Below are 27,712 nucleotides of genomic sequence, written 5' to 3'. Positions count from 1 at the left end.
TCTTCTTTTTTTTTTATTTATTTACTCTCTTGTAAGTATTGTTGCAATTTCTATCCTTAAGACTTTTTGGTTTTTTTTTCTCTATTTTTTCTTTCTTGTTGCTTTTATATTCCTATTTTTTCAATCTCTATCATTGTTTTTTTTTAATTATTATTTTCATTTAATTTTACCTTTTTTTCTCTTCACAATACAATTAAATATTCAGATACTTGTCTTTTTTTAACCTTACATTTCTTTTTGTCTTCTTTACACTTGTCTCCTTTTTTTGCTTCATTAATTCTAAGTTTTCTTAATAATTTCTTTTCTTCATTTTTATTTATTCTTCATTTCTATATTGTAACTTCAATCTTATTTATTTGTATGCTCATTAAAATGGTTTTGCTTCTATTTATTTTTCACTTTCTTTCTCTTTTTAAAAAAAAAAAAAAGAACAAAACATTTTCTCTTGTTTCCTCTTATTCTTTATACATTCTCTAATTTTTGCCAAAAAAAACAAATGGCCACTGACAAGAAAATCTAAATACTTATCACTAAATAAAATAAAAATAAAAATAAATAAATAGAAAAAAATATCCGTGTAAAATAAAAATGAGATCAAAATGACTAAAATAAAATTTATATACTTTTATTTTCTTAATTATCGACTAGAATATGATGACTAGAACTCAATCTTTCTCTTTGAAATAAATCACAGCTCCAACAAAAAAAAAAACTAAATAAAAAAAAGCATCGCAAAAATGGGATTTTAATAATTTAAATAAAAAAAAAATTAAATGGCTGCGTTCAGTAATAACCCTTCGAAGAGACAAAGCCACCCCAAAGCCAAGCCAAAAGCTATTCGAAAATCTAGCGGAAGCGTAAAGTGTAAGTTCACGTACTCGCCGCTTTAACGCTGATTGTTCTGCCATTTCGAATTTCGATATTCTTGACAATTCAATCGCCAAAAATATCGTCGATTTAAACGTTCGAACTTTCAACTGATTTCTAGGTAATAGTTCTCTCTGGATATAACCTTCGAATCGGTAAAGATAAAACCTCAACCGGAGAGAGCTCTCAAATCGAGAAAGGTTATTACTAAACGAGAGGACTTTGGTCAATATAGTCAAGTATGGATCCCAATGCAATTGAAAACCTATCCTGACAATCCCAGACACAGAAAAAAGTTACTTAGTTGCATAGCCTAATTAAACGGGGAATGTGAACGAATGAAAACTGTTTTAAGAGACAACGACAGATGTCACTTAAATTGTAAAAAAGAACTAAGTCGCTGTCATAGACTACCCAATTATCCCTCTCACTAGCGCTGACTCACCAAGAACCTGGTTTAAGATTTTCTGTCAATTTGACAATTGAGTAGGCATTTTGTGTTCTGAAAAAAAAAAAAAAAAAACAGGAATTTTTCCCTCGAAGGAAAGGGGAAAAAAAGGGGGGGGAGAAAAAAATTTAGAGCATGAGGAGGTGTCGCTTGTGATTGGTGCGCCTGGTGCGTCCTTTGGGTACATTGTTATTTGTGGCATTGTCGGCGCTATCATCATTTTCTTCCATTATTGCTCTGAGATCGTGAGTGTAGACATCGTGTCACAAGAGATCACCATCTTCCGTATCACCATCTGGTGGATCGGTGGTGTGATCCAAATCCAGATCACTCGTGTGACTCAGTTCAAGTTCCATCTCATCGGCATCATCGAGATCTAGGCTGTGTGTCGTACCACCTGGACTCATACCACCATGACACATACTACCACCCTTTCCATCTGTCTCATCCTTCCATTTGTCCATGGACCGTCGGCGGGCATTCATGAAGAAATTACCAACTGTTGTTGGTTCCAGGCCCAATTGACGAGCTATCGTCACCTGCATCTCCTTCGACGGTCGCTTAGTTTCCTGTGGATGACAGTAGAGATAGAAAGAGACAGAGAGAGAGAGAGATTGGTAAACATTGGATGGACATTGCTGCAAATGCAAAGTTTGGAATACACTTGGTTCTTCATTATCCGGCCGATGTAGGGACAAAATGGCGTTTAGGCTTTTTTGAATCTGGTTAATGGTAACAACAGAATTTTCTTCGTGATACGTTTTCGTTCATTTTCGTTTCATTTTATATATAAAGGACTGAAGGAGTTGCGATAGCTGGATAATTAGGAAGGGAAATGAATGAAGGGTTGTAAGTTATGGCAATGAAAAAAAAAAGAAAAGAAAGAAAGAACTTACTTTGAATATTGCTTGAAGTGTTCGTCGCTGAAGATCTGTAAAGACAAGTCTGGGCTTCTTTGGTGCCGGCATATGATCCTGGGCAGCTTCCTCTTTCCTCTTGCAACTCCCCCGTTGCGGTATCTGAGCAGCTACAGCACAGTTATTAGCATTGTAGCCATCATCGAAATGTCCAATCATCATCATGTCACTGCCATACTCACCTGCCAGCCTCAGTGCGGACATTCGCTGAAATTCTGGCTCCTGCAACCACTTGTACATCCGCCGAAATGTCTCACGGCCCGATTTGAGTTTTGACCATGGTTTTGGATTTCTCAGTAGATCCGATAGTGTACCCTGTGATCGACATAGGACACGCTGCGCAAATATAGCCTGAGGTATACTGTAGCGCTTCAGTTCGGCACTTATCCTCTGTGCCAGTTCCTTTGTATTGATCTCCTCAACATCTGCCCCAAGATTTGTAACTGTCAATGGTGTTGATGTACCATTTGATGCCACACCAGATGCCTCCATACCACCATTTGTCGGCACCATCATATTGGATTTGGCGCTAGTAAGAGGTGATGGACTCTTAACTACCGATACATTGCTCTCTCTGCTAACAGCAACAGTTGCTATATTTGAAATTTGAACCAAACCTACCCAACAGGACAACAAAAAAAGACAGTTAGAGGACATTTTCTTTTTTCATACTGGCAAAAAAAAATGGATAAGTAACCTGGTGGATGTGTCTGGGTAATTTGTGGCTGAGTGGCTGTTGCTATGAGTCCCTGATGCAGTCCATTGATACTTTGGGTGGGTGTAAAGGCCTGCGGGGGTTCGGGTGCCGCCTGTGGACTTGCCAATGGCGGTGTTGAGCGCATATGAGTGTAGGTTGTGTCATAGTCAGGTGCTGGATTGCCTGGTGATAGGCTCTTCTGGGGCGAACATAGTCCATTTTGACTGTAGGCCGACTGTGGTGATAGTGGACTAGCCTGCATACCCGCCAATGTATTTGACGGACTTGAGGCATAGGTATGTGGTGGTGATATACCCATTGGTAATTTATCATAGGTATAGGCTGCCATTCCAGCACCACCAGCCAATTCCATTGCATTATTTTGCATCACGGTAAAACTACCTGTGACGGCATTTGCATGACCAGCATAGGCAAATTTGTCACTCATTGTTGAAATTGGTGGGAGTGGCTGAAGGGGTGTTAGGGTAGCATAACTATGATTTGGACTAAAACCAGGCGGTGACATTCGACCATTAACTGATGTTAATGTCTGATATGTCGGCTCATGGAGACTCCGAAAATCCGAACTATCGAGCATTTCGCCAGCAGAATGTGGTGTCAATTTTCCCGGACTCAGCAATGATTGACTGTCATGGCTGTCATCATGATTGGCTACAATAACACTCAATTCCTGCTTTGCCATGTGATTAAGGGCTTGCGAATGGGTCAATTCATCAGCTGATAATTCTTCAATTGTCGCCACAACAACCTCATGAGTACCCTTCATTTGATCTTCCTGCTTTATCAGCTCCAGGCTACCTTCGTGGTCCACCTGAAAGTTAGACATCTTGGACGGATATGTCAAAATTGTACATATATTCACTATTTATAAATGGGACAGTGGTGGGGGTAATAGTGGTCAAAGGTTAAAAAATCCCAAAAGAGCATCGATCTCAACGAAATGGTATCAGATTTGGTCTTGTTGCAGGGCCTCGAGTGGGTCAGTGGATAGAGTAGTAGCTCTATGACTGCGAGGTCTGGGGTTCAAAGCTGAGCAGCAGCAGAAAAAAGATTTCTCATGCCATATCGGCTTTGAATTCGTCCAGCGAATGAATGAATAGTAATGTCAATGGTGCATATTGGCAAAAAAGTGAACCGCCTAAACAATAGAGGCTGGTACGAGAACGAGTTTCGACATGAAAGCGGTACTTCAGTCGATACAAATATTCGCTGTCACTGATCCCAAAACACACACCGAGAAGGGATGCTGTGACATAGTAACGGCACTGACTGCTCACAGAGCTGTGATATAGAGCGGCTACCCGTATCGGGGGATAAGATAGAATAGGAGTGGGGAAGCATAAGGGGCCCAATTGGTGGCCTGGATGCATCGGAATATCCGAAATGGAGAACTGACCCCTGGCAAAATCTTATCTTATCTTATCTGGTCTTGTTAGAAAAATCTTGAAATTTTCGATAAAACTAAACCTATTATAATTATTGCCAGGGACCAATTATGAACCGATAATTTTTTATCCGAAAATCAATTGTATTGCTCCTAAGCTATTTTGGGAAATTTAATACCGAGATAAATCCGACACTCCAATCAAGAAATTTTTCTCCTAAATTTTACTGATTTATTGTGTTAAAAACACGCAAAACTCAATCGAAAAACGGTTAAGAATATGCTTAAAAACACGCACAGCTCAATCGTAAAACGGTTAAGAATACGCTTAAAAACACGCACAGCTCAATCGTAAAACGGTTAAGAATACGCTTAAAAACACGCACAGCTCAATCGTAAAACGGTTAAGATTGCGCTGAAGACACGAACAGCTGAATCAAAAAACGCTGCTGGTTTTAAGAAGAATCCTCACCATTTATGATTGAGCTGTGCGTGTTTTGAACGCGCAAATTTTCAAGGAAAATGAATGAAACTACACGTCTGTGCTAGACAATTCAATAAAACCAATATCCGAGTGTAACTTATAGGGGATAGAAACATTATGCAGACTTTACCATTTTATCATAAATTATGCCCAAAAACGAAAGCTTCATTTGCTGGTTAATTCTACCCCGGTCTCCCCTAATCTCAAAAATGTTTTTGTAAAGAAAGCGGAGCGGTGGGGGGAAAATGAGGAGCATGTTAACTATCCTTGGATCGGGGGGATTGGGGAGTCCTTCTTAGGTCCCAAGTCACTATCTCTAACCGTTTGCCCTATTAAATATGATTTGTTGGTGTTTAAGCGCCCTATGTACGTGCTACCCCCCTTTCCCCTATAATTTTTTTAATTTTCATGCCCAAAAATGAATTCAGAGATCCCAAATTACCTATATATGACTTTCTTGCCTCAGAGTTAGGGTTTTGGCCGCAATTTGTATGGAGTGGCCCCACTGTGCACTGTGCGTCGTACGAGACTACCGGCCGCTACTGCAGAATTCGCCAACAAAAATTCGTACCATACCGTCCCTGTCCCTATCCATATCACCCGACTCCTATCAGTTGAGACAATTCGAAACTCACCTTGTGAATATGCTGAATAACTCTGGACGGTGGTGACATTCTTAGATCATCTTTTCGACTTGTAGCTATTATTGTTGTACCACCAACCATCACGACCCGTCCCCTGGACTGTCCATCATCCACATCAGCCATCTGCTGTTCCAGCATCTCACCAATAGACTCCATTTACAAACCACCCCCTTTAGCACCTAGCTCCAGCACCTTTAAACACAAAATTCCACACTAGCATTTTTGAGGTTAGACTTTAAGGAGATTCTGTTTTTCTATTTTTTTTTTTGAGGTTATGTTGTGGCTTATGTCTGAACTCAATTGCAATAGCTGTGGAAGGAAATGCGGATTTGAGGCGAGTGTTCGGGATTGACGGGGTGAGCCATCTGGTGGTGAATTTATGGAAATACTTACGCCTCAATAGCTGCAATTGTGCCCATTTTGGGGGGGCTCCTTGGACGAAATGAAATTGGATGAAAGTACTTGGTTGCACATGCGCTAGGGGGCTTCTTGTGCCACCAAAAATCTGCTTCCTTAAATCTTCCTGACAGTTTTTTTTATTCCCTCTTGTCGTCGTCCGTTCAACACACACACAAATTCAACCAACAAAACACAACTGAAGCGCCCTCTACTACGGCTCTGTTTTTTTTTGTTCGTGTGAATCTCCCCAATTGTAGGCAATTTGTTTTTCGTGGGGGGAAAATGGGATTTTTTTTTCTTACAGTTGATGCGTGGTTGGAGAGGGAGAGTTCTCAAGGGATTTCTCTCCTACAATAAATTCCCTTCGCACTGTCACTTTCAACTTAAAATCTTCTTTTTTGGTCTCTTCTACAAATTCTTTTCCTCCAATTCCCCTTTTTTTCCACGAACCACAGAAAACACGCACACAACCAAAAGACCGAAGAGAGACACAAAAAAAAATTAGAAATCAACCGATAAAATGAGTTTAAAGGAATATCGCCTGAATGCACACAAAATTCCCCAAAAACGTTTTCTCACTTCACTGGCGTTTTTTTTTTATTTGTTGGTATTGTGTGGAGGGGGGTTTGGCGGGGAGGCAGGTGGCCAAAACAATTTTCAAAACACTTTTTATCCTTTTCTGTGTGTGTTTTTTTCTGTCTTTGGTTGTGCGCAAAATTTTTTCTCTGCCTTCTCGGGATATTTATCCCCCCTTCTTCTTTTTTTCTCTCTTCCAACCGTGGAATAATATCTCGTAACACCGAGGACTCCTCCTGTTTCTTATTTTTTTTTTAAGGGAAATATATTTAATCCAATTCAAAAATTTGGCCACACAGAAAAGAGAAGAGACACAAGAGAGTCTATCTCTACCCAAAAAAAATTCCTCGTGAAAAAAAACCTTTTTAGTGTGTGCCCCTTCTGCACAAGCAAAACTTTTCCTACGTCACTTTTGTTTGTGTGTGTATGTATGTTTGGGATTTTATTTGATTGTGTAGATGTATTTGAAGATTTCACCCCAAAAATTGAAAAATACGTCACACCATCTCCCTCTATCGCAGTATTTTCCATTAACATTATTGTTATGCGCATGGGTGGGATGCCATCTTGGCATCCCTTGCGTTTGTATTTTGCAGTGACAGCTGGAAATGAGAGATATCGCCACCTGCCAGTCTTCCAGAAGGGAGAGAAATACAGAGGAGACAGAAAAAAACAAAAATCAGTGGTGACAGCAGTCAATGCGCCCTCTTTTTCAACCCTTAGTGGTAAAAAAAAGATGGCGTCGCAATTCAGTTCGTTTAAGATCGGGCTTACTTTTTATTTCGGACACAACAGTTAAATTTGAAAAAAAGTTTGTTGATTATCAAATTAAACAAATATACTCAAATTTGCCATGATTTGTCTTAGTTTTCATGTGATTTTATATTATTAAGGGATTTTTTATGAAATTTACAATATTAATGAGTATGTAAAACAGAGGTGTGCAAGAAACCGTTGAAACCGAATTAACGTCAAATGAAACATGTACGTCAATGGTCAAAACGCTACTATACAAACTTATTTTAACGTTAATTCGGTTTCAACGGTTTCTTGCACACCTCTGTTTTACTAAGGTATTTCCATGAGGTTCCGAAGTTTTTTCAATATTTCTCGAATTTAGAATTCATTAAATATCAAAATATTTTGAGAATTCCCAAGAATTTCTTGGGTTATTAATTTTCTAAAATCACAGCGGACAAGAATTCTTGGCAATGCAATTTTAATTTAGGTGTAGTATATTGTTTTTATAAATAAATTCACAATATTTTTTTGATAAAATTAGACAAAAAATTAAATTTATTGGTCGGAAAAGGTTTAAGAATACATATTATTCAAAATATATTGCTCCTTGGAAATTACAAGGGGCCAACTCCTTTTTGGCGATTTTGAGGTTTTAATGCACTCAGACAGAGAATTTAATAAAGTTTCAGATGATACTTATGAGTCAATAAATTTCGTTATTAGAAAAGTTTATCAAAATTTTACTCTTTATTATTGCTTGCGCGGTTTTATTTGAAATCAAGGGGCACAAAATAAATTTATCGTTCAAATTTTTGTGAAACAAGGGACTAACTCAAGCAAGTTGATCCCGTGTCATATTTTGAAAGGTAAAAATATGTATGTTTCGATGTTTATAATAATGCTCATACAAATAGGAAAGAATTAAATTAATTTTATTAACATACTTAATTGAGATAATTATTTATACAAAGTTGAATCATTCATGCTGTCTCATGAAAAATGGCTCAGATTGAGTTGGCCCCTTGTAATTTCCAAGGAGCGATATTATAAATATGATTTTTTTTAAATTTTTGTGAATTTTAAATTTTTTGCTTTATTTTTTAATGTCAAATGTGGTTATTGTAAGAATCATAAAATTGTAATAATGAAAAGGGTTAACCTTAGCTTCTACTCAATTCCGGCAAACTCAGCAAAGACAAAAACCAAGTGCATTAAAGTCTCTCACTCGATTTGGGGAAAAAGAATAACTTTGACTAATCACCGCTGCGATCGCTAGTGTAACTTCAAGGTCAGCAAAACTCAGCTGAAAATATATATTTTTAAAGCTGATTTGAAAAAGCTTAGCATTTGGTGCTCGCTGGGTACTGGAATTTTTGTTTTGTAATTATGAGTGAGCGAGTGAAAAGTTTTTAAACAATGGCGTATGCTGCATAATTAGCTACTCCGCAGAGATTTCGATGGCGCTGCAATCGCATGTAGCCATGTTCTCCCCATCGTTCTCCCCACCAATTCTTGAGGATCCAGTAATTGGGCGTGTAGCCGACAATGAGCATCGCATGATTGACGGAATTGGCCGAACATTGACGATCATCGTAGATACCATCACCGTACAGCTGAAAACTCTTCGGTGATGCATTGATACTGACAGCAATTGGTCCGACAGTTGCAACAGCAACAGCCAGTGCCATTTCACTGCCACTGGGCAAAATGGCCCAATTGCTGACATTTACCACAGATAGTGGCGCCAAGAAGTGACATTTGCCTTCGCTGGCGGTATACGGGTAGTCCTGCTGTCGCATAAGTCCACCACATGACACCAAGTAGCGCAGTGTATTCCGCAGAGAACCTCCAGCACATCCATGATTCCCAGCGCCACCGCTACAATCCACAATTTGTTGCTCACTGAAAATTCACAACAAAAAATAGTCTATCATCCTTAACTTTTGTATTCTAGGCCACATAATTTTTTTTTGTTAGTTGTTGGTATACCTCAATGAAATGAGTTTAGACGTTCTTTTGAAGATTTGTCCTTCGATACTGTGGACAATGCTGAAGGCATAGCATGAACCGCAAGATTTCTGATTGTCCGGAGGTGTATTGAATCCTTCTTGGCGCCAATCAATTGCATCCGGAATGTCTGGTTGATGCCCAAATGATGCCACATGCTCCCTCAATTCATCTTCCGGAACTTCATTTGATGTCATTCGAATGTATCTCACAAGATATTCATGGGAACTCTGCAAATGAAATGTGCTATTTTCTACAAATTCTTCCCCTTTTTGCAGATGAATTTTTTCTTTTTATTATTAGATCACTCACAAGATCAGCCAATTGATTTATGGCCATTCTGAATGTTGTTTCATTGTTGCTGAATGCACGATTGTGAGCATTAACAAGTTCCAAATTGGCACCAAAAGCCTTTCGGGAGCGCCTCTCGCGAAAAGGCCTTCGATACGTTCGATTGAAAATCCTTTTGTAGTCCTCCCAGCTGGAAATTGTCTCATCTTGTCCCCAAATTTCCACAAATAACACCAAAATTACCACAATATTCACATTCATTTCAGAAATTTTTGTTCTTTTCTTTCCACGATCTTCTGTCGAATTTTTCTGCTGAGTCTGCATTTATTTTCTTCAAAGTCGACGCCATTTTTGACGGGGTGTTTTTGCATTCGCGCCAAATTTTTGTTATTCTCATGTCTCATGGAGTCTCCAACTTCTTTTCCCCGCGCTCTTTTAACTATTTCATGCATTTTTTTTTAAAGATTTTCTTCTGTTTTTTTGCCCTTCCACAAAGAAGAACAAGAACACTTTTGGCGCTAAAAAAATTGTGAGGTTAGAGCATGACGTCGCCCTCAAAGAGGGAAGTGTAATATCAATGAGCTTTGCGCGCCCATATTAGAAGTATTGGCGCCACCTGGCATGCCATTTGAATATGGCGCCAATTGTATAAAAACCGTTGTTCAGATTCAAAAAATCTCAATGTCATTTTGTCCGCCGTCAGCTGGATAACGAAGGACCATGTGTAAGATATTTCCATGAATCCTCGGATTTCTGATGGACTTCCAATGGAAATGTGCCACGCATAGAGCATCCTTCTTTACGTTGTAGAAGGCTGAAATGCGCATGGCTGCCATTGGCGGGGATATCGCAAATAAGGACCGCCAAAGACCCGAATCCTTGTCAGTAGCTGCAGGAGCAGCATCGAGTCAACATAACGCCATAGAGCCATTATTGGTGATTTTGTATATTTTAGCAAAAGTATATTCCTGTTTCACGCTGTTTTCTCATTAATTGAACCAATTGTCATTATCCTGGACATCTTTCTTCTATTTTTCATTGTTTATTTTTATCATCTGTTTGTGCAAAAATTGGTAAAAAAGTGAAAATGTTAGTGAAGTGAAAAGTGAGATGTAGTTGATGAAGAGAGAGTGAGAGAGAGAGAAAGAGTGGCTGGTGGATACAGAATCGAGGACAATTGCCAATGAGACGCCTTTATGAGCCAAATAAACTCCAGTGAGCGACATAATGTCGCATACTTCATCATTATCTCCTGTCTCTACCATTTTCAGCACCTTTGCACCATTTGGAGTCTTCCAGTGTCCAGTAAGTGACAGAACAAAAAACATATATACATACATTTATATATTTATATGTATACATTCATATAAATGTTATATACATAATACCTGATAATAGATTGAGAAGTTTTGACAGATAAAAGATAGTATTATTACTTTCTAACCTGACTCTTTACTGGACAGGTGGCGCCATTGTGCTGGATCGACCATATTTTGACGATGTGTCATCGAGAAATGTGACAGCGGTTGTCGATGAGACGGCCATATTGAAATGTCGTGTGAGAAATCGCGGAAATAGAACGGTAAATAGTTTGTTTTGATTTTTCAATGATTGGTGGTGTAAATTTAATTCTGTGGAGAGAGTGTGTCCAATATTGACTTATTTTTTGATGATATTTTCAAAAGATATCGTGGATGCGAAAACGAGATCTTCACATCCTAACCTCAAACACATTCACTTACACCAGCGACCAGAGGTTCTCTGTGGAGCATCTGGCTAACAGCGACGACTGGAATTTGCGAATTGAGTACGCCCAGCGTCGTGATTCCGGCATCTACGAATGTCAAGTTAATACTGAGCCCAAAATCAACATGGCCTTCCATCTCGATGTCACAGGTTAGTTTAATATCATTGTCATTGGTGATAACGATAACTATAGTGTGAAGTATATCATTTTACAGATTTAATGGCGGCAGCACGGGCCAAAATTCTCGGATCGGCTGAAGTCCATGTGAAAAAGGGCAGCACAATTTCACTGGCATGTGCTGTCAATGTCCATGCTCCCTCAATTGCCTGGCTGCACGATTCGGCCGTTGTTGATTTCGATTCGGCGAGAGGGGGCATTTCGTTGGAAACGGAAAAAACCGATGCTGGCACGACGAGTCGCTTGATGCTGACACGAGCAGCGCTACGTGACAGTGGCAATTATACTTGTCAGCCAGCTGGTAGTTGCGTACCGCTATCTTAGTTTAACCTCTATTTCACTTACATTTTCTGTCTGTTTGCCTACTTTTCAGGGGCTGTTAGTGCTTCAGTTGTTGTTCATGTTCTCAATGGCGAACATCCAGCAGCCATGCAGACCAGCAGCGCTATGCCCTGCCCTTCCACCACAACTCTCTGCGTCCTGGGCGTTCTACTGCTATCACTGGCGCCCCCATATCACACCAACGCCATCTGGGTGCAAATGGCATCTTTTACCGCTCAATAGAAACAACTCCACACACACACACACACGTCATTTGACAAACAAAAAGTTAGATTAAAAAGAAATTAACATTAAAAGAAAATAATTTAAAATGAAAAACTGCCTATTATTTTTTTTCTTCATAACCTCCAAATTTTAGGTAAAGGGCACTCAATCGGTGAAGTGGTAGAGCACTCGCTCTATGATGCAAGTGTTCCGGGTTCGAATACAGTGATCCAGTGAAAACAAAAATAATAATGGATGTTTCCTCTTGCGAAAAGGCCTAAGTTCCTCTATTGTTGCCACCATTATTATTATTTATTATTTAAATTTAGGGTAAGAAAAAAAAACACATGATGAGTATTGTTGCACTTTTTTTTAAGTTATTTATTTATTGCTGCGCCATGTGTTGTCGATCATGTGTTAGTGTTCTGATGACCGTATCTGCAGGGGGCGCTTCGATGACTTCCTCCGCTCCAAAATCCGTGGGTGCCAGACACTCCTCCAGCAAGTAATCAGCTTCGGGAAATAGATCACTGGCATTTGGTATATCAACACCAAGATCCTCACAATCTGCCACAATATCCTGCCTAAAGGTGTCCTTCTGTTCATTTTGCGACACCTTGGGGGCTCCTCCAGTTCCATTTTGGTTCACAGCCACCGATTTAATGACATACTGACCCGATGGTTTCTCCAAAACCAGAACTTTTGGTCTTGCAGGGCACTTTTGGAATAGAAAGAGGCAAACAAAAAAATGGCAGTTTAAACTATCAAATGTCAATAATTAACAGAATTTTTGGCGCCCAAATTGTGCGCCAAAAATGTGAGTGGCCACCGTGTGATGGCGCTGCAACGAAACACAGTTTTCCCACCCCAAAACTGTGGCGCTACACTCGCTCCAATCCTAGAGTAGTGCCATCTGCAAAAAGTTACCTTGAATGTCTCTTACCTGATGAGTCTGACTTGGTGCCAGAGTGGCTGATGTGGTGGGCAAAGCGGCTCCGGACAGTGCTACAAGACGCTGAGATGATCCCAGAGCAATTCTAAGTGGCCTAACTATGCTCACATAGTTGACAACAGCACTGGTAGATGGTGCTGCTGCTGTTGTTTGTGGTTCTTTTGGGGTTGCCACCTTAGCAACAGCAGCAGCAGCAGTAGCTGTTACTTTTTTGCGTTTTGTTGCCACCACAGTGGTGCCCTGTGGTGGCGCTGATCGTCTCCTGGGCGCTGGTTTATTGTTCAAATCTGGAGAATTGGCCAATTTTTTGTGATATTCCGCCAGAATGGCATAAATTTTGGCATGTTTGTGCTCCTCATCTGTTCGACTATTTTGACCAGCATCGATGGTGGTGCCACTGGAAGCTGTTGTTGCCTTTGATACTGATCCGGTACGCTTGTGATTGCGCACAGGTGCACTGCGCTCCTTTACTTCTTTGCACACCTTATCAAATTCTAGTAATTGTTCCTGAAGGGCTGGATCGGGCTTGGGTCGTGCCAGAGCCGCCACCTGAACTGACGATGGTGCAGTGGTTCGGGGTACTAAGGTGACGGGACATGTGACGGGTATAAGATAGGTGGCATCTGTGTTGCGCAACTGAAGAGCATGAACGCCACGTGGTAGACTCTTTACCACAATATTCGCTGGTCGACGGTCATCTCCTGCGCCAAAATAGAAACAAATTAGACGATGACTCAGTTAAGCCGCCATTTTGTTTTTCGATAGAAAAAGTTGATATCGCAAAACGCCTATAAGATACTTACTACTTGTATCCGTGGACGTGACAGCTGTTAGAATGGGAATTCCTGTTAGAATGGGAATTCCACTGGAGATGGCAGTTGTGGTGCCAGTTGCTGTCTTCACTACACTACTCATCAGTGCTCGTGCGTGACTGGCTGTAGTCTCTGTTGTGTCACGCCTGGAAGTCACAAGCTTGAGATTGCTGTGAATGAGAAATTTTCCCGGTTTGACCGGTTGATGGATGCCCGAGACACTGCTTGGCACAATAAGACGCTTCATCCTTGGTTCTCCAACAGCTTGAATGTGCTCCGTGATGCGTTTAACAGCTCCACCACTGGCTCCTCCACCAGTCTGAATGGGGCTACTGGTGTAATTGGATGGCGATAGATGCAGGATATGCACCTGATGTTCCCTGTCGTCCTTGGTGGCCATGCCTCTTAGTGCCAGTTGGTGTTCCGATGCCCGATGGCGCCACTGTTGCGTGGATTGGGATTCACCAGGGGTCGGCATGTGCAAATACACCGCACCTCAACCCCTCCAAACCCTCCACACAAAAACACCACACAAAGTGGTCTCCCCGTGTGTGTTTCCCGTGAACACACTCACGCACTCCCAAAATCCACAAATTACACACTCTGTACAAACTTTTTCAATTATTCTTTTTTCGTTTTTCTGTTATTTTGCGTCTATCTGTATTTGTGAGAAATAGCATAAATGGCAGGACGAAAACAGGATAAATGGCTGCTCTATTGTACCATTTCCTTCACTTTCTTGTGACAATTATTGAGTGCGCATGCACTTCTGTACCGCCATCTGGTGGTACCTTGATGCAGTCACACACCCATCAAAAAGGATGTTACAGATGTCATGACGTGTGACTTCTGTCACATCCTCCTAACGACACGTTTGTTTTCCCGCCAAAACGTATTCTTTTTTTTTCCACGTTCTCCTCTATTTTGCCTACAATCCGAATTTTTGAATGAAAGAATCACAAATCACACCTTTATATATATTTAAGTTGATCTTCTAGGCTTATGACTGGCTTCACCACACTATAATTTTGCGGCGCTCTTATTTTGTGAGTGCACTATTTTTAATACACGTCCTTATTCTTAGAGCGTCTTTATATTTTAACTCTTTCCGGACCACAACATATCCAGCGAACGAATTTCAGTAAAACTCACTTTATTGTAAGTCTTAGTGGTCAAATATGATACTTTTGTAGAGAAAGAATTTTCTCCGCCTCTGGGAAATTGGAAAACTCATGGGAACTCTCGTCCCCTAAAGAACGCAAAGAATACAAACTTGGACAAAGTTCAATTTTCCAAAAGCCAATAATATCAATTTTGTGAATTATTTTTGCGTGTCAAATGACTCCTTTATAATGTTGATCACTAAAACAAGAAGAATTATTATTATATTATTTTATTATTATATTATTATTATATTTTTATTTATTTATTATTATTATGTTATTTCCTTACAAGGTTACTGTCAAAAAGCAAATGGCGGGCATTGGCGGCATTGGCGGGATAACCTTACATTTGACCTCTAGATTTTTCCGGACGAGAGTTCCCATCAAGTTTGAGCAAGTTTTTTTGAAAATTTAAGAAAGAATTGTTATTCGAATTTATTGGCCCCGAGAGGTTTTTTCTTATTCGGGTCTAGAAATATGAAAAAAGTCACAATATGTGCAAGGAAGCAGAAAATCGAAAAATCACGATTTTTGACCAAGAATATCTAAGCTCAGGAGTTAACTGGGATCCTGCAAAAAATATCCTAGATTTGGACATCCTTATAGTTTGTAATCATCCACAAGAATCGGAATTTTAACGATTCTAAATAGTCTAAAAAAATTATTTTTTCCATGGGTACCCAGAGTCCCAAAGGAGACGAAAGAGTTAACGCTTTAAGTTTTCACCGTCTAATTTCTTGGCGTCCCTAATTATTTAGACGCCCTAAATTTAAATTAATTTTTTATATCACTGAATGTTTTTCTTTCTAATTTCTTGGCACCTTAGGAGCTTTTGTTTTCAAAAAAGTCTTCATTTTATAGCGCTTTAATCTTTTAGTTAGTGCCTCTAATTTTTTTTGGTAGCCTTACTGCGCCCCATATTTTTACAGCGCCCGGGGGTGATCGCCCCCCCACCATGATAGCCTATGCCAGGAGAAACTTGTATAAGCCCAATAAAAATTATTTTAAATAAAAATTATCATAAGTGCCCTTAATTAATAAAAATTTATCAGAATTTGTCGTAACTTCCATTTTTGGGGAAGTTACGACAAATTTCCATACAAAATTTTCAATAATCAGCATTTGCCGTAACTTCTTTTGCTCGTTTGCGTGGCTTGTAATTTGCAGCAAAAATGTAATATTTCTCAAAATTATATTTCCAAAATTATTGCCTCGATGAGAATTTCAGATGAAGTTCGATGCGGGAAAATTGAAGAAAAAGTCAGTGTATCTTAATGTCCTCTGTGCCACGTGGCATGCGAAAAAAAACAAGTCAATTATGGATAATTGGATGGCCCTGAGGCTGCATCAGAAACAAAAATGACCAAAGTGTTATGCATTGAAGGGTTTGGGTTATAAGGTAATGAAATGGTGGCACCCCCTCTTTTTTTATTTTGTTATTAAAATCACAATTTCCAATTAATTTGATGAACTCAATGACATTAGCAAGAAGTGAGGGGTGAATGTGAGAAAGCCACAATCAAATATTGAACTGATGGTAATTCAATATAGTTCCCTTTTTTTTATTTTATTATTTAATTTTTGTTGTCGGTATGTTATGTGTGTTTTTTTTGGGAAGGGGGGGGGAGGGTAGGTTGTCGCACGCACAGCCAAAAGATCACGACTTAATTATCGTTGACACCAAATATAGAAAAGGGACAATTTTTGTAGGTTTCGTTTTTGTTTGAGGGCGGGAAAGGAGCGCAATCGATACGCCGAACACTAGGCAAAATCGTCACCGCCCTTTGATGCCTGTTGCGGCCCACCAGGGGCAATCCTAAACTCCGCCCATTTTCATCTCTTCCAGCAAATCACACTCGAAAGTACTCAACCTCAGTTTTGTCCTGAATCTCCTCGCGACGTCACAATTGTCACTTTTTCCCAGATTTCAAAGGAATCTGCAGTTAAAAAAAGAAATTTTCGGGGTGTTTTTTATCCGATTTACGGGTCAGTGCATTGCTCCTGTAGTTATGTGAAATCAGTGCAAAATTTCCAAAAAGGTGTTTCAAGTGTTTCAAGTGATTTAGATCAGTGATTCTTTTCGCTGGAAAAACTCCTAAATAGCTCAAATTTGTTTTTCCAATTTGTGGGCAATGGACTAAAAAAGAAATTTAAAATAAATTATAAAAGAAAATGGATAGCACAGGAAAACGACCTCAGGCGCCACAATCGCCAATTTCCAATCAAATCCAATTGCAAACATCCACACAACAGCCCAAGGCTAATCAGGTACGAACTCTACGCCCAATTTCCCGCAAAAGAAAAACAATTTTCTCAGCTTTCATTAGATACGTTGAAAACCTAACCAAAAACTTTGAACAGACATTTATCAAGGAGATTCAAAGGGAAGGTCTATAACCCCTTTTTACTGATTTTCTCAAAGAAAATGTCCTTTGTTCTGGAGGAAAGTTTTCTGGAAAATCCACTTGGCCTTGCAGATCCATCGAGATTAATATAAATCGGGTTTAAAATGGATTAATTATGAAAATCTTGAATTAAAACTCGAAGATCTTGTCGATATGGAGAATTTTGGCTTTTGGAACAATTTTCCAATTTTTTTGCCAAAGAAAAGCGCCTCTTGAATAATTTCCATTTCATTCTGTTTTTTTTTATGATTGTTCGTCCATTGAAAAGGTGGAAAAATTCTTGAAAATATTCTAGCACACACTTTGCCAGCTTTTCTTTGTAGATGTGCGTGGAAATGCTCGGTAAATATAATTAAAATTTGAAGAAAAATTGTATAAAAAACCTTTTACAGAAAACGCTTTTTAAACAATTATTCTTAAAATTTCAATTATATTTACCGAGCATTTCCACGCACATCCACAAAGAAAAGCTGGCAAAGTGTGTGCTATAGAATATTTTCAAGAATTTTTCCACCATTTCAATGGACGTACAATCATCAAAAACGGACTGAAATGGATTTTTGATGAATTTTCAAATATGAATCGCTCTTGTGCAAATTTTTTTTTTTTTTTTGAATTTTCGATTGGCTTTTCCGCGCATTTCCATCAAGAAAATTTACTGACATTTACCGATGGAAATTCTCGAGATTTACCTCACTCTTTCAGTAAACCTCCAATCGTCATAAACGGGCGAAAAATGATTTTTCGCGAACTATCAAAAGGAAAACAGTTCTCAAATGATTTTCGAAAAAATTTCTTTTTGGGCTTGATTGACTTTTCTGATCGCTTCTTACTACAGAAAATTTAATAAAATGTTAAGAACATTTCTAGAGAATTTTTCTCAGCTTTCCAACGCGCTGTTAAAATGTGAAATGCATTGCTAAACATATAATAGTGAAAACAAAATGTGTTTTAATAAGAAACATTTAACAAACTCGGAAAGAATTATTGTAGCCAGATAAATTTAGAATAGATTTAAACAATTTATTACATTTATTTACATTGAGATTGAGAGCTTAGAAAATTGTTTTTCGGCGGGAAAATGAGTTTGTCCTTGTTCGTTGTTGGTTCAGGTGGGTACGGTTCTGCTGTATGGTATCCCCATTGTGTCCCTGTTCATTGAGGCACAGGAACGTCTGTGCCTGGCCCAGATCAGCAATACCCTCCTCAAACAATTCAGTTACAACGAGATCCACAATCGTCGTGTTGCCTTGGGCATTACCTGTGTCCAGTGCACACCGGTTCAGCTGGAGATCCTTCGGAGGGCCGGTGCTATGCCCGTATCATCTCGGCGATGTGGCATGATAACCCGACGTGAAGCTGAGAGACTGTGTAAGTCCTTTCTCGGTGACAATAGTCCACCGCGCCTACCCGATGACTTTGCCTTTACGGTTCACCATGAATGCGCCTGGGGTTGCCGTGGTAGCTTCCTACCGGCCAGATACAATTCATCTCGCGCCAAATGTATCAAGTGCGCCTTCTGTGGACTCTTCTTCTCCCCCAATAAGTTCATCTTCCACTCTCATCGACTGTCACCTCAAGATAAATATGTTCAGCCAGATGCGGCCAATTTTAACTCTTGGCGCCGTCACATGAGACTATCCGGAACACCACCTGAGGAGGTTATTCATGCCTGGGAGGATGTTAAGGTAAGATTTTTGCACTTTTTACTTATAACATCTAACAATTAGTAATTTTTTTATTGGTTCTTTTTTTGAGCATAACAGTCAAATTCAGCAGATTTTTTTTTGTTGCCATTTTATGTATAGGCAATGTTCAATGGTGGCACACGAAAACGTTTAATGCCAGCTCCGGCTCACAGTCCAAAGCGCCCAAAGGCTCCAACGCCACCACCAGCTGCACCAGCTGACGTCACAGCTGCACCCCCATTTGCACGAACCCTGATGATGGACTGGCAGTGGCCACCAAAAGCACCACCCTTCCATTTACCATCGTACGCCCTCCATGGCTGGCTCAAGCGTCCCAGTGCTCTCCTCTTCCACCATGCGGCCGCAGCGGCCCCTCCACCGCCGAAGGGACTCCTCTGTGCTGCCGCTACATCGGCCTTTAGACCCGTGGCGCCACCTCCTGCCCTTAAAGAACCACTAAGCTCAGACGATGAAATGGTTGACATTGAATCCACTGAGGATGATAACTCAGAACATCAAGTAAGTTTATATTTGTTAATATACTTAAATTGACATTAGACAGTAAAGTGGATTATTCTGCGCTTTTCCCTTGATATTCAGCCATATTTTAAGGTTACAGTATTTTCAAATATTCAGAGCATTTTTATACTTTTTATGCTGCTCCAATTAAAAAGGGGTGTCAAAGCGTCCGAGGCTTTGCGAGCTGCTCGAACTTCCGAGAAAGAGCTCTACGTAAAAAGTCGTTTTGCAAAATTTTCGAATGCATATCAGATTGATATTAAATTAAATTTTGTCTATAAAACATCAAATAACCATCTCTAGATGGAAAATTGACCGAGAAAAAGACATTTTCAAAATCATTGACCAGTAGCCTTGAAACAATAATTTGTTCTCAAATAATTTTATAGAATTGTTTCATAAAATTCTCCTTCATGACTCTTTGATTTATTTTATGGAAGAAATCTCTTAAAACTCGTTGGAAATGCCTTGGAGATTTCCGCGTTGTTTGACCATCAACTTGAGAAAATAATTCGTTTGAATTTTGCTATTTGATTTTCCGATAGAGGCGCTGTGTACCAGTCTGAGGTAAATATTGCACGGCTTTAAAAGTTTCAACTATTCAACAGTGGTGAATCTTTGTTTATTTTCTTATTCACGATTTCTAGACCACGCATAATATACTAAAGGGAAAGCCAGACAGTATTTTGTGTCACCAGGTTACATATTTTGAAATCTCAGGAAAAGTAAAACACAGAAAATTAGGTTTTTTTCCAGAAGATTCTTCTTTTATTAATAATGTTTTATGTTGTTTTTTTTTTGTGAAAATTTCTTGATATTACCACAAGTAAAACATTGAGTTAAAATATTAAGATGAAGTAATATTATATTCATGTGATAAGAGGAATAAAAGGATCACCAATATTGCTTTTTTGAAATATAGGAAAGAAATAAAGTTCAAATAGTGAAGAAAAATTATTTTCAACTTAAATTTGTCTATAATTCACCACAAAACCATCTTGAAGTTAAAACTTGTTCTAGAAGAGGGTTTCAAAAAATCATTAACCTTTTAATTAATTAATTGACCAAATCGGGTGAAAATTAGGCTTTAGCCTTGAATAATTCAAGATGGCGAATTTTCCGGTGATAGATGTCAAAGGACGAAATGTTCAGCTGAACCTCCATAACATATCCAAAAACGAAGGAAATCGTCAGGGTCAATTTTTTACAAGGTCATAAAACATGTTTTTTTTTTTGGAGGGGTTAGAAGGGGTGGGGGGTAATTTGAGTAAGTTAGTTAGATAGAATGTATTGACTTCTGGGGGGGGGGGGTCACCGAAAACCGGAAGTCAATATCTCTTACCGTTTAGCAGCTAGGATGGTGAAAAGTTGAAAAAAAAAGTCGATTGTGAAAACTGCTCTCTCTCTTGGAGTTCGAGCAGTTAAAAAGAAACGAAAGTAGTACAATCGAGAATAAAATATTTTGATTGATATCTTCTCCTAATATCGAAGGTTCGATATATAACCGCTAGGGGCGCTATTATTAAAAAGAAAAATTTCCTAAAACTTCAAAATTATTCAGATAATCCAATAAGAACTAACTCCTCAACACTAATCCTTATCTTACGATACCCCCCTGATGTCGACAAAACTGAGCCATTTGTCGGAGATTTTGGTTAGATTGGCGCCAAAGAAAGAAAAAAAACGCAATCCACACTGACAAAAAAAAGATACTTTTATTTAGGAGGGAAAGTAGCGGAAAGTAGAAATGTTGACATATGTGGAAAATGTTACCAACGAGAACTTCTCTCATGCCCACCCTCCTGCACCACTTGTATTTGATTACCATAAGCGGCTTTTAATTGAATTGCGCAATTGATTATTAGTTGTAATCCCAATTGGCGCGTGTCTCACTTTCTCTTCCTCACATTGTCCCAATTTTCCACCCACTCACTTGGCCTTTTTCCTCCCCTCCCCCACTTATATAGATTTCCACATGACATTTTCCACTGAGCAAGTGCAACAACACAACAACAAAAAGGGGGCGTGGCACGCCTTAAAGGTGGCAACTTCCCAAGGGAAAAGCAATAAATCAAGCCTCTAGAGGGCACTATTTACCACCGAAAAAAACTGCATCATTGACTTTTTCTGTTTTTTATTTTCTATTGGGAAAATACCATAGAAAAACTTTCCACACTCCATTTTCACGCACGACAGCACCACTCTCTCTCGCCCCCTCTTGCTATTTTCTCCAAAATATTAAACGGATCGTTTGTCTTTTTGTGCAAAATAAAAAGATAAAAAAAGAAAAACTTTTACTAAACTTACTAGCTGATGCAAAACACGTGCCATCGACACAGAATTGATGGGTTTAAGGAGCAAGACAGGAAAATAGCTCCGGTAATGACATCCCTGGGGAAAAAGTCAAGGAGAAAGAACCAAAGAAGTTTACCAAATTATAAACATACAGGAATGAAAACGAAAATTGGCGAGAAACAATTTTGTGGCTAATATATTGGGGAAGTGTGCCAAACTTCGGCCAGAATCTAATTTCGGCCACTTTGAGTGTAATTTCGGCCATGGAAATAAATTAATTAAAATTATGTATGTATAATCTTCGAATAGTCAATGAATTCATTTTGCTTTTGAATATTTATTCATTTTATGATGTATTAACACAAAGACCGTTAAATTGTAGGTATAATTTGAATTTAATTTGCGTTATACAGTGCAGTCTCGCTATACAATAGAGTTCCTCAAATTTGAACATTTGGGGGGTATAGATGACATTTCTCACTCCTCAAATTTGAACGATATTTTCAAAAACGTAACGGAATTCATGTGAAATCCACTTTCTGTAAATTAAGATAAACAACTTTAGAGAATATATCAATGTAATTTATTGTGAAATAAATTAAATTTGTTGCGGAAGTTAATATAAAACAATAATATTGAGGAAATACCAGAGAAAAATGGCACTCCACGCAAAACTATTTTCACATAACCTCAAATTTTACATTTTGAACTCAACTGTCGTTCAAATTTGAGGAGTTCAAATTTGAGGAACTCTACTGTATGCACAGTTTGGGTACTTTTTTTGACAGTTCTCTCTCTGAATATGCACAACTTTTTTTGAAATTCCCAACGCTTTTTTTTCTTTTAATAAATTATCATTTTTTTTATTGTTCTAGAATTTCCCGTGTTAATTTAAATATGAGACAGAAAAAATAAAATTAAGAAAATTAAAAACAAGAAAAATTAGTTACGAAGAAAATAATTTTCTTTATTACTTTGTCAAAATGTAAACAAATTGATTTTGAATGCAACCGACACAAAAGCTGTGCATATAGAGAGTGTGCATATAGAGAGACAGCACTGTAAAAACTCCCCTACCCGGCTGACACCATTAGCTGCCCGTCAAATAATTTCGTCAGATATCTTTCAGATTTCTGCAGAAAATATCTGCACCTCTGCCGAAAATCTGCCGAGAAATCTTTAGATATTCTTACGAATTTTATTTGGACGGTTCCATTCCATACTACAGTAGACTCTCGCAAATTCGGCTCTTTTAAGATCGGGCTACTTTTTAATTCGGGCAGCAGTTACATTTGAAAAAAGTTTGTTGTCATTTTTCAAGTTTGATTATGAATATCAAATGAATCAAATATGCTCAAATTTAGCATGGTTTGTCTTAGTTTTGATGTGATTTTGCATTATTGAGGGATTTTCATGCAATTTACGATATATATCAGTGTGTACACTCAATACCTATATGCACATGTCGCCCGAATTTCTGTCTAATTCGGCTGACATTTCGGTCCTATATGCCCGAATTTGAGAGAGTCTACTGTATTCTATCTCAGAATGACAACATTGACGGGTGCCCACCCGGCAAATTCTGCAGAAATTCGTCAGATTTGAAAATGTAACTGCCGAAAATTCTTCAGAATTTCTGCAGAATTTTGTTCTAAAGGTGGATCCGATCGCTGTATGAAAATTCTGCAGAATTTTCTGCAGAGAGAAAGTTATTCCGTTTTTTAAATTACCAATTCAATCAAAAGCCACAGGAAAATCTCCAGATTATTAGATTTTTCATTAATTAAAAAAAATCAATTATCAATAATTCATTAAAAAAAAACTAGCCTAACACAAGTTAAAATTTTACTGAGAAAATGATACACTTAACTCTTTCGTCTCCTTTGGGACTCTGGGTACCCATGGAAAGAATAATTTTTTTAGACTATTTAGAATCGATAAAATTCTGATTCTTGTGGATGATTACAAACTATAAGGATGTCCAAATCTAGGATATTTTTTGCAATATCCCAATTAACTCCCGAGCTAAGATATTCTTGGTCAAAAATCGTGAATTTTCGATTTTCTGCTTCCTTGCACATATTGTGACTTTTTTCATATTTCTAGACCCGAATAAGGAAAAACCTCTCGGGGCCAATAAGTATGATAACTAACAATTACAAATTACATAAATTCGAAAAACAATTTTTTCTTAAATTTTCAAAAAACTTGTTCAAACTTGATGGGAATTCTCGTCCGCAAGAATCTTGAGGTCAAATGTAAGGTTATCCCGCCAATGCCCGCCATTTGCTTTTTGACACCAACCTTGTAAGAAAATTCAAGCGGGAGCGAAATTTTTGTCAATATGGCCGATAATTTTGACATTTGGCAACGAAGGAGATTTGCTTTCGGGGAAGTTTTTCCTATTCTTCCAGATTTTGGTGAATTCTGATTGTCCAGGAAGTGTTTTTTTTTGGCTCTTGAGAAAGCTTAATGTGTCTGCAATAACATCCTGTTGAGAGAAATGTGTGTTAAAGTGTTATTCTGTGAAATATTTTGAGGAATCTGTTAGCAAGCAGGAGCTGGGTGTCCTTTTTAGCACTTCCTGGACATCCCACAAGGTACTGGTCAATAATTCTTCTTGTTTTAGTGATCAACATTGTAAAGGAGTCATTTGACACGTAAAAATAATTCACAAAATTGATATTATTGGCTTTTGGAAAATTGAAGTTTGTCCAAGTTTGTATCCTTTGCGTTCTTTAGGGGACGAGAGTTCCCATGAGTTTTCCAATTTCCCAGTGGCGGAGAAAATTCTTTCTCTACAAAAGTATCATATTTGACCACTAAGACTTACAATAAAGTGAGTTTTACTGAAAATCGTTCGCTGGATATGTTGTGGTCCGGAAAGAGTTAAAAGTAATCTAGAACATTTTGAAGAATTTTTCCACCATATGAACAAGGTCGCATTTAAAAATGTGGTGGACCTCTCTCTTGGAAAATGCCAGTGGAAATTCCCTCAGTGGCATGCACACTAACCTTGTAGCCTCGCTGAACTTCCGCTCCTGCTGCTCGATGTCTAAAACAAGAAGAAAATCCAAAGGAAATTTTAGGAAAATTCACCAAAAGCCACTAAATGTTGCTCTGTGAGTATAGTAAAGAGAGAGGTAATTCCGATGCTTTTAATAGAGTGCAACTTTAACGCTTGTTTTTGGACTAATGAAATATTTTTTTGGTTTTTCTTAAAGTAGAATAGTTATATTATGTTACTGCAGTGATTAATTATGAAAATAAAAATATAAATTATATTTTAAGTGGATTTATCGGAGTTAAATCGATCGCAGCATCCGAGTTTTGCAATCATCGAAATTACATGGCTTTACTATAACTGAATTTCGAATTTTCCATGCAAAAAAAAATGGGAAAAAAAACTTACGAGGCTATTTGGAGATCCTTGCTGGAGCTACTGGGGTCATCCTCCAGAATCTCCCGTTGTCCCAGCGTCCCCAGTTGGTGCCTCCGGACACAGCTATATCCTTCCCGGACATCTTGCCTCGCCGAGGAGGCTTTTCTCTCCTTCCGGAGACACTTTTTACACTCACTTGGGGCGCCGTAAGTGCACCAAACGCCCCAAGAACACTACACATGTCACCACACATTAGCTGGAGGCTCCTCCCGGCCTCCAGCCCCCTCCCGGAAGCCAAAAGGAGCCTCTAGTGAATTTTCCTGAAGATTTTCCTTGGAATACCATACATTTTCCACCGGGAAAATGCTCAAAGTAGACAAATAGGGTAGTGTTGAGTGATATTGGGGCGTCCGATGTCCTTCTGGCGCCCCAAATTGGACGGAAATAAGCTTCCGGATGCGTGGAAGCAAGCTATCTCCTCCGGAAGCCTATTTCCGTCCAATTTGGGGCGCCACGAGAACATCGGACGCCCCAAAACCACTCAACACTACCCTATCCATCTACTTTAAGCATTTTCCCGGAGGAAAATGCTCGGTATTCCCAGGAAAATCCCTGGAAAACCCCAATAAGTTTGGGATGGACTTTTGCACTAAACTTATCACTAATTTCACCTTATTTTTTCTCCCCGATGTCGATGGGCTCCCCCAGGAGCCCGCCACAAGGCAATTGACCCGGAAAAACCGGGAAAATTGCCTGTGGACACTTTTCCTCACTTCACCTTCTTTCTCTTTTACACCATTAAGTTAGGGGAGCACTTTTCAACACAAAACTCACTATTCTCACTTGATTTTATATTCCCAGATTGAATTGGGCTCCCCCCGGAGCCTGCCACAAGGCAATTGACCCGGAAAAACCGGGAAAATTGCCTTTGTTGCCTATTTTTCACCACACTTTCTATCTCACTCACTGATGGATACAACCAAAGTATGTCCAATTAAAACCCTTCCCACGCATTTTACGCTTATTCCCCACTTCACTGGGACTCCCGGGAGTCCCCACTCGCGATTATGCTAATTTTTCCGCGGTCTCCACGCGTTTATCTTGAGGAAATTGCGGTCAATTTCCTCAAGATAAATAAAAAAATGCCATCGCAAAAAATGGCGTTGACAACACTAGAGAAAGAGACAAAAGTTTCGTCTCTTTCAAAGTGGCGCCAAGAAATGTCAAAAAAAAAGCTCCGTCACAATGACAGACAGATGTCACTAATATTGTATAACAGTTTCAAATTCAACTGTTTTTTTATTGTGGTAAATATCGAAGGAAAATTCTCGGAAAAATTGCATTTCTGGAAATTCTGCAGAATTTTCTGTAGAATTTCCTCAGAAAATTTTATGAATTTTCGGGACTTTCCTCAAGATGTCCTTCTGTCAAAATGGACTTGGAATATTTTCTCTGAAATTATTTATCAACTTGGTAGAATTTATAATCACGATTTTCATGATATATTTTATATATAAATACCGCGAGGGTATGCTGTCTATAGAGAAGGATTAAATATCAGTATTAAACATACTCCCGACCGAAAATTCTGCATTTTTGATAAATTGTACAAGAGTTTTCTTGAGAACAAAAAAAAATTTACGATGTGATTTTCAGCTGAGGCCTTTAAAATTATTTATTATTTGTGAAAAAATTATTCTTTTCATCTCATTAAGTATATTTTCGTCAATTTTTGCAATAAAATTTTGGGATTTGAAATAACCGTCCGTGAGGCAACCATTAGGTAACGGGTGTGAGACTTCGCTTACTCGAGACAAATTTTGATAGCTTTGCTTATTTGCCATTACGATCGCTAGTGCGGTTTTTGAATGATGGCCGTTAAAAAGGAAGAAGAAGAAAAATTGCGGAATATTTCCGGATATATTTTCGTTATTCTTTGTCTGTCTGCCGGCGTGTAGGTTTATATTGAAGAGAACCACGGGTTGTGTTCCAACTAAAAAAGTCACGGGACCTGCTAATGCAATAGAATGTCTCACTTCCATCCCAATTCAATTCCTCACCTTGATCTGTTCTCCAGCTGGATGCTGGGATTGAGATCTGCTTTGTCTCAGAAGCCTCAATCCATGTCCAGATGCACAAACTACTCCCAGTTTACATCTGAACAAAAACTTTCACCAAAACTGGGGTGAATTCCACTAGGAAGTCACATTCCCTGAAACACACTTTTTTCTTTTTAAACTTGCACCAAAATCGACAAATAATATTTTTCGAATATTCTGCAACACAAAATATTCGAATATGCGTGAAAACGAAAATTAATATATTGAAAAAAATATCTAATGAACTTGATATCGACCATTTCTTCCATATTGCACTTCAATAAGATTATGGAAGAATAATTTGATGATATTTGTCTCAATGTGTAGTGGTGAACAATATTGAAAGACAATATGGAAGAAAAGTCATCCATATTGAAACGAATATTGAAGAAATTGCCTCCACATTAGACAAATTTTCTTCAATAATCCAAATTTGTGTCCATATATTTTA

At 38.6% G+C, this 27,712-nt stretch overlaps 5 protein-coding genes across 8 annotated transcripts in view; 2 read left to right on the top strand and 3 right to left on the bottom strand.

Moving 5' to 3' along the window:
• Window positions 1-62: 62 nt before the first annotated feature.
• On the bottom strand, window positions 63-7,100 carry LOC129808716 (homeobox protein onecut). Of its 4 annotated transcripts, none has more exons than XM_055858500.1 (6): window positions 5,856-7,098; window positions 5,454-5,654; window positions 2,930-3,776; window positions 2,415-2,849; window positions 2,212-2,342; window positions 63-1,884 (listed from the first exon to the last, which is right to left on the bottom strand). In XM_055858500.1, the coding sequence occupies exons 2-6, from the start codon at window positions 5,616-5,618 to the stop codon at window positions 1,579-1,581; spliced, it is 1,884 nt and encodes a 627-aa protein (XP_055714475.1). In that variant the 5' UTR covers window positions 5,619-5,654; window positions 5,856-7,098; the 3' UTR covers window positions 63-1,578. The 4 variants fall into 4 exon arrangements, with proteins under 4 accessions (XP_055714475.1, XP_055714476.1, XP_055714473.1 ...); XM_055858501.1 differs by having other exon boundaries at window positions 2,930-3,761; XM_055858498.1 differs by having other exon boundaries at window positions 2,212-2,849; window positions 5,856-7,100.
• Window positions 7,101-7,897: 797 nt separating this feature from the next.
• Window positions 7,898-10,190, bottom strand: LOC129808719 (procathepsin L-like). Its single transcript, XM_055858503.1, has 3 exons — window positions 9,498-10,190; window positions 9,168-9,415; window positions 7,898-9,080 (listed from the first exon to the last, which is right to left on the bottom strand). Exons 1-3 carry the CDS (start codon window positions 9,798-9,800, stop codon window positions 8,588-8,590), a joined length of 1,044 nt encoding a protein of 347 aa, XP_055714478.1. The 5' UTR covers window positions 9,801-10,190; the 3' UTR covers window positions 7,898-8,587.
• Window positions 10,191-10,327: 137 nt separating this feature from the next.
• Window positions 10,328-12,060, top strand: LOC129808720 (zwei Ig domain protein zig-8). Its single transcript, XM_055858504.1, has 5 exons — window positions 10,328-10,781; window positions 10,940-11,058; window positions 11,162-11,372; window positions 11,438-11,701; window positions 11,774-12,060. Exons 1-5 carry the CDS (start codon window positions 10,673-10,675, stop codon window positions 11,962-11,964), a joined length of 894 nt encoding a protein of 297 aa, XP_055714479.1. The 5' UTR covers window positions 10,328-10,672; the 3' UTR covers window positions 11,965-12,060.
• Window positions 12,061-12,301: 241 nt separating this feature from the next.
• Window positions 12,302-14,974, bottom strand: LOC129808718 (uncharacterized). The gene is made up of 3 exons (XM_055858502.1): window positions 13,702-14,974; window positions 12,890-13,599; window positions 12,302-12,664 (listed from the first exon to the last, which is right to left on the bottom strand). Exons 1-3 carry the CDS (start codon window positions 14,186-14,188, stop codon window positions 12,332-12,334), a joined length of 1,530 nt encoding a protein of 509 aa, XP_055714477.1. The 5' UTR covers window positions 14,189-14,974; the 3' UTR covers window positions 12,302-12,331.
• A 1,253-nt stretch (window positions 14,975-16,227) lies between these two features.
• Window positions 16,228-27,712, top strand: part of LOC129808713 (SKI family transcriptional corepressor 2) — a 24,342-nt gene continuing 12,857 nt past the window's right edge. Inside the window, exons 1-3 of the mRNA XM_055858496.1 lie at window positions 16,228-17,141; window positions 18,391-18,966; window positions 19,087-19,485. Of these exons, the coding sequence (XP_055714471.1) occupies window positions 17,046-17,141; window positions 18,391-18,966; window positions 19,087-19,485 (1,071 nt within the window). The 5' untranslated portion in view covers window positions 16,228-17,045. The remainder of the gene's footprint in view (window positions 17,142-18,390; window positions 18,967-19,086; window positions 19,486-27,712) is intronic.

The sequence above is a fragment of the Phlebotomus papatasi genome, chromosome 5, assembly GCF_024763615.1.
Source record: "Phlebotomus papatasi isolate M1 chromosome 5, Ppap_2.1, whole genome shotgun sequence".
Classification (NCBI taxonomy): Eukaryota; Metazoa; Arthropoda; class Insecta; order Diptera; family Psychodidae; genus Phlebotomus; species Phlebotomus papatasi.
Note: the sequence above shows the minus strand (reverse complement) of the source record. Positions and strands in the feature narration are given on the sequence as shown.

What these genes read in the sequence shown, in the direction of transcription:
- LOC129808716 (XM_055858498.1), bottom strand. Translation starts at nt 5,618, where the DNA reads ATGGAGTCTATTGGTGAGATGCTGGAACAGCAGATGGCTGATGTGGAT. An exon ending in TTATTCAGCATATTCACAAG is followed by an intron (nt 3,777 to 5,453) that starts GTGAGTTTCGAA and finishes TATCCGTCCAAG; the next exon opens with ATGTCTAACTTTCAGGTGGA. An exon ending in CACTTCAAGCAATATTCAAA is followed by an intron (nt 1,885 to 2,211) that starts GTAAGTTCTTTC and finishes TGTCATCCACAG; the next exon opens with GAAACTAAGCGACCGTCGAA.
- LOC129808719 (XM_055858503.1), bottom strand. Translation starts at nt 9,800, where the DNA reads ATGCAGACTCAGCAGAAAAATTCGACAGAAGATCGTGGAAAGAAAAGA. An exon ending in TAAATCAATTGGCTGATCTT is followed by an intron (nt 9,416 to 9,497) that starts GTGAGTGATCTA and finishes TTTCATTTGCAG; the next exon opens with AGTTCCCATGAATATCTTGT. An exon ending in TCTAAACTCATTTCATTGAG is followed by an intron (nt 9,081 to 9,167) that starts GTATACCAACAA and finishes GTGAATTTTCAG; the next exon opens with TGAGCAACAAATTGTGGATT.
- LOC129808720 (XM_055858504.1), top strand. Translation starts at nt 10,673, where the DNA reads ATGAGCCAAATAAACTCCAGTGAGCGACATAATGTCGCATACTTCATC. An exon ending in CTTCCATCTCGATGTCACAG is followed by an intron (nt 11,373 to 11,437) that starts GTTAGTTTAATA and finishes ATCATTTTACAG; the next exon opens with ATTTAATGGCGGCAGCACGG. An exon ending in TTATACTTGTCAGCCAGCTG is followed by an intron (nt 11,702 to 11,773) that starts GTAGTTGCGTAC and finishes CCTACTTTTCAG; the next exon opens with GGGCTGTTAGTGCTTCAGTT.
- LOC129808718 (XM_055858502.1), bottom strand. Translation starts at nt 14,188, where the DNA reads ATGCCGACCCCTGGTGAATCCCAATCCACGCAACAGTGGCGCCATCGG. An exon ending in CACGTCCACGGATACAAGTA is followed by an intron (nt 13,600 to 13,701) that starts GTAAGTATCTTA and finishes ATTTTGGCGCAG; the next exon opens with GAGATGACCGTCGACCAGCG. An exon ending in CACCAAGTCAGACTCATCAG is followed by an intron (nt 12,665 to 12,889) that starts GTAAGAGACATT and finishes CTATTCCAAAAG; the next exon opens with TGCCCTGCAAGACCAAAAGT.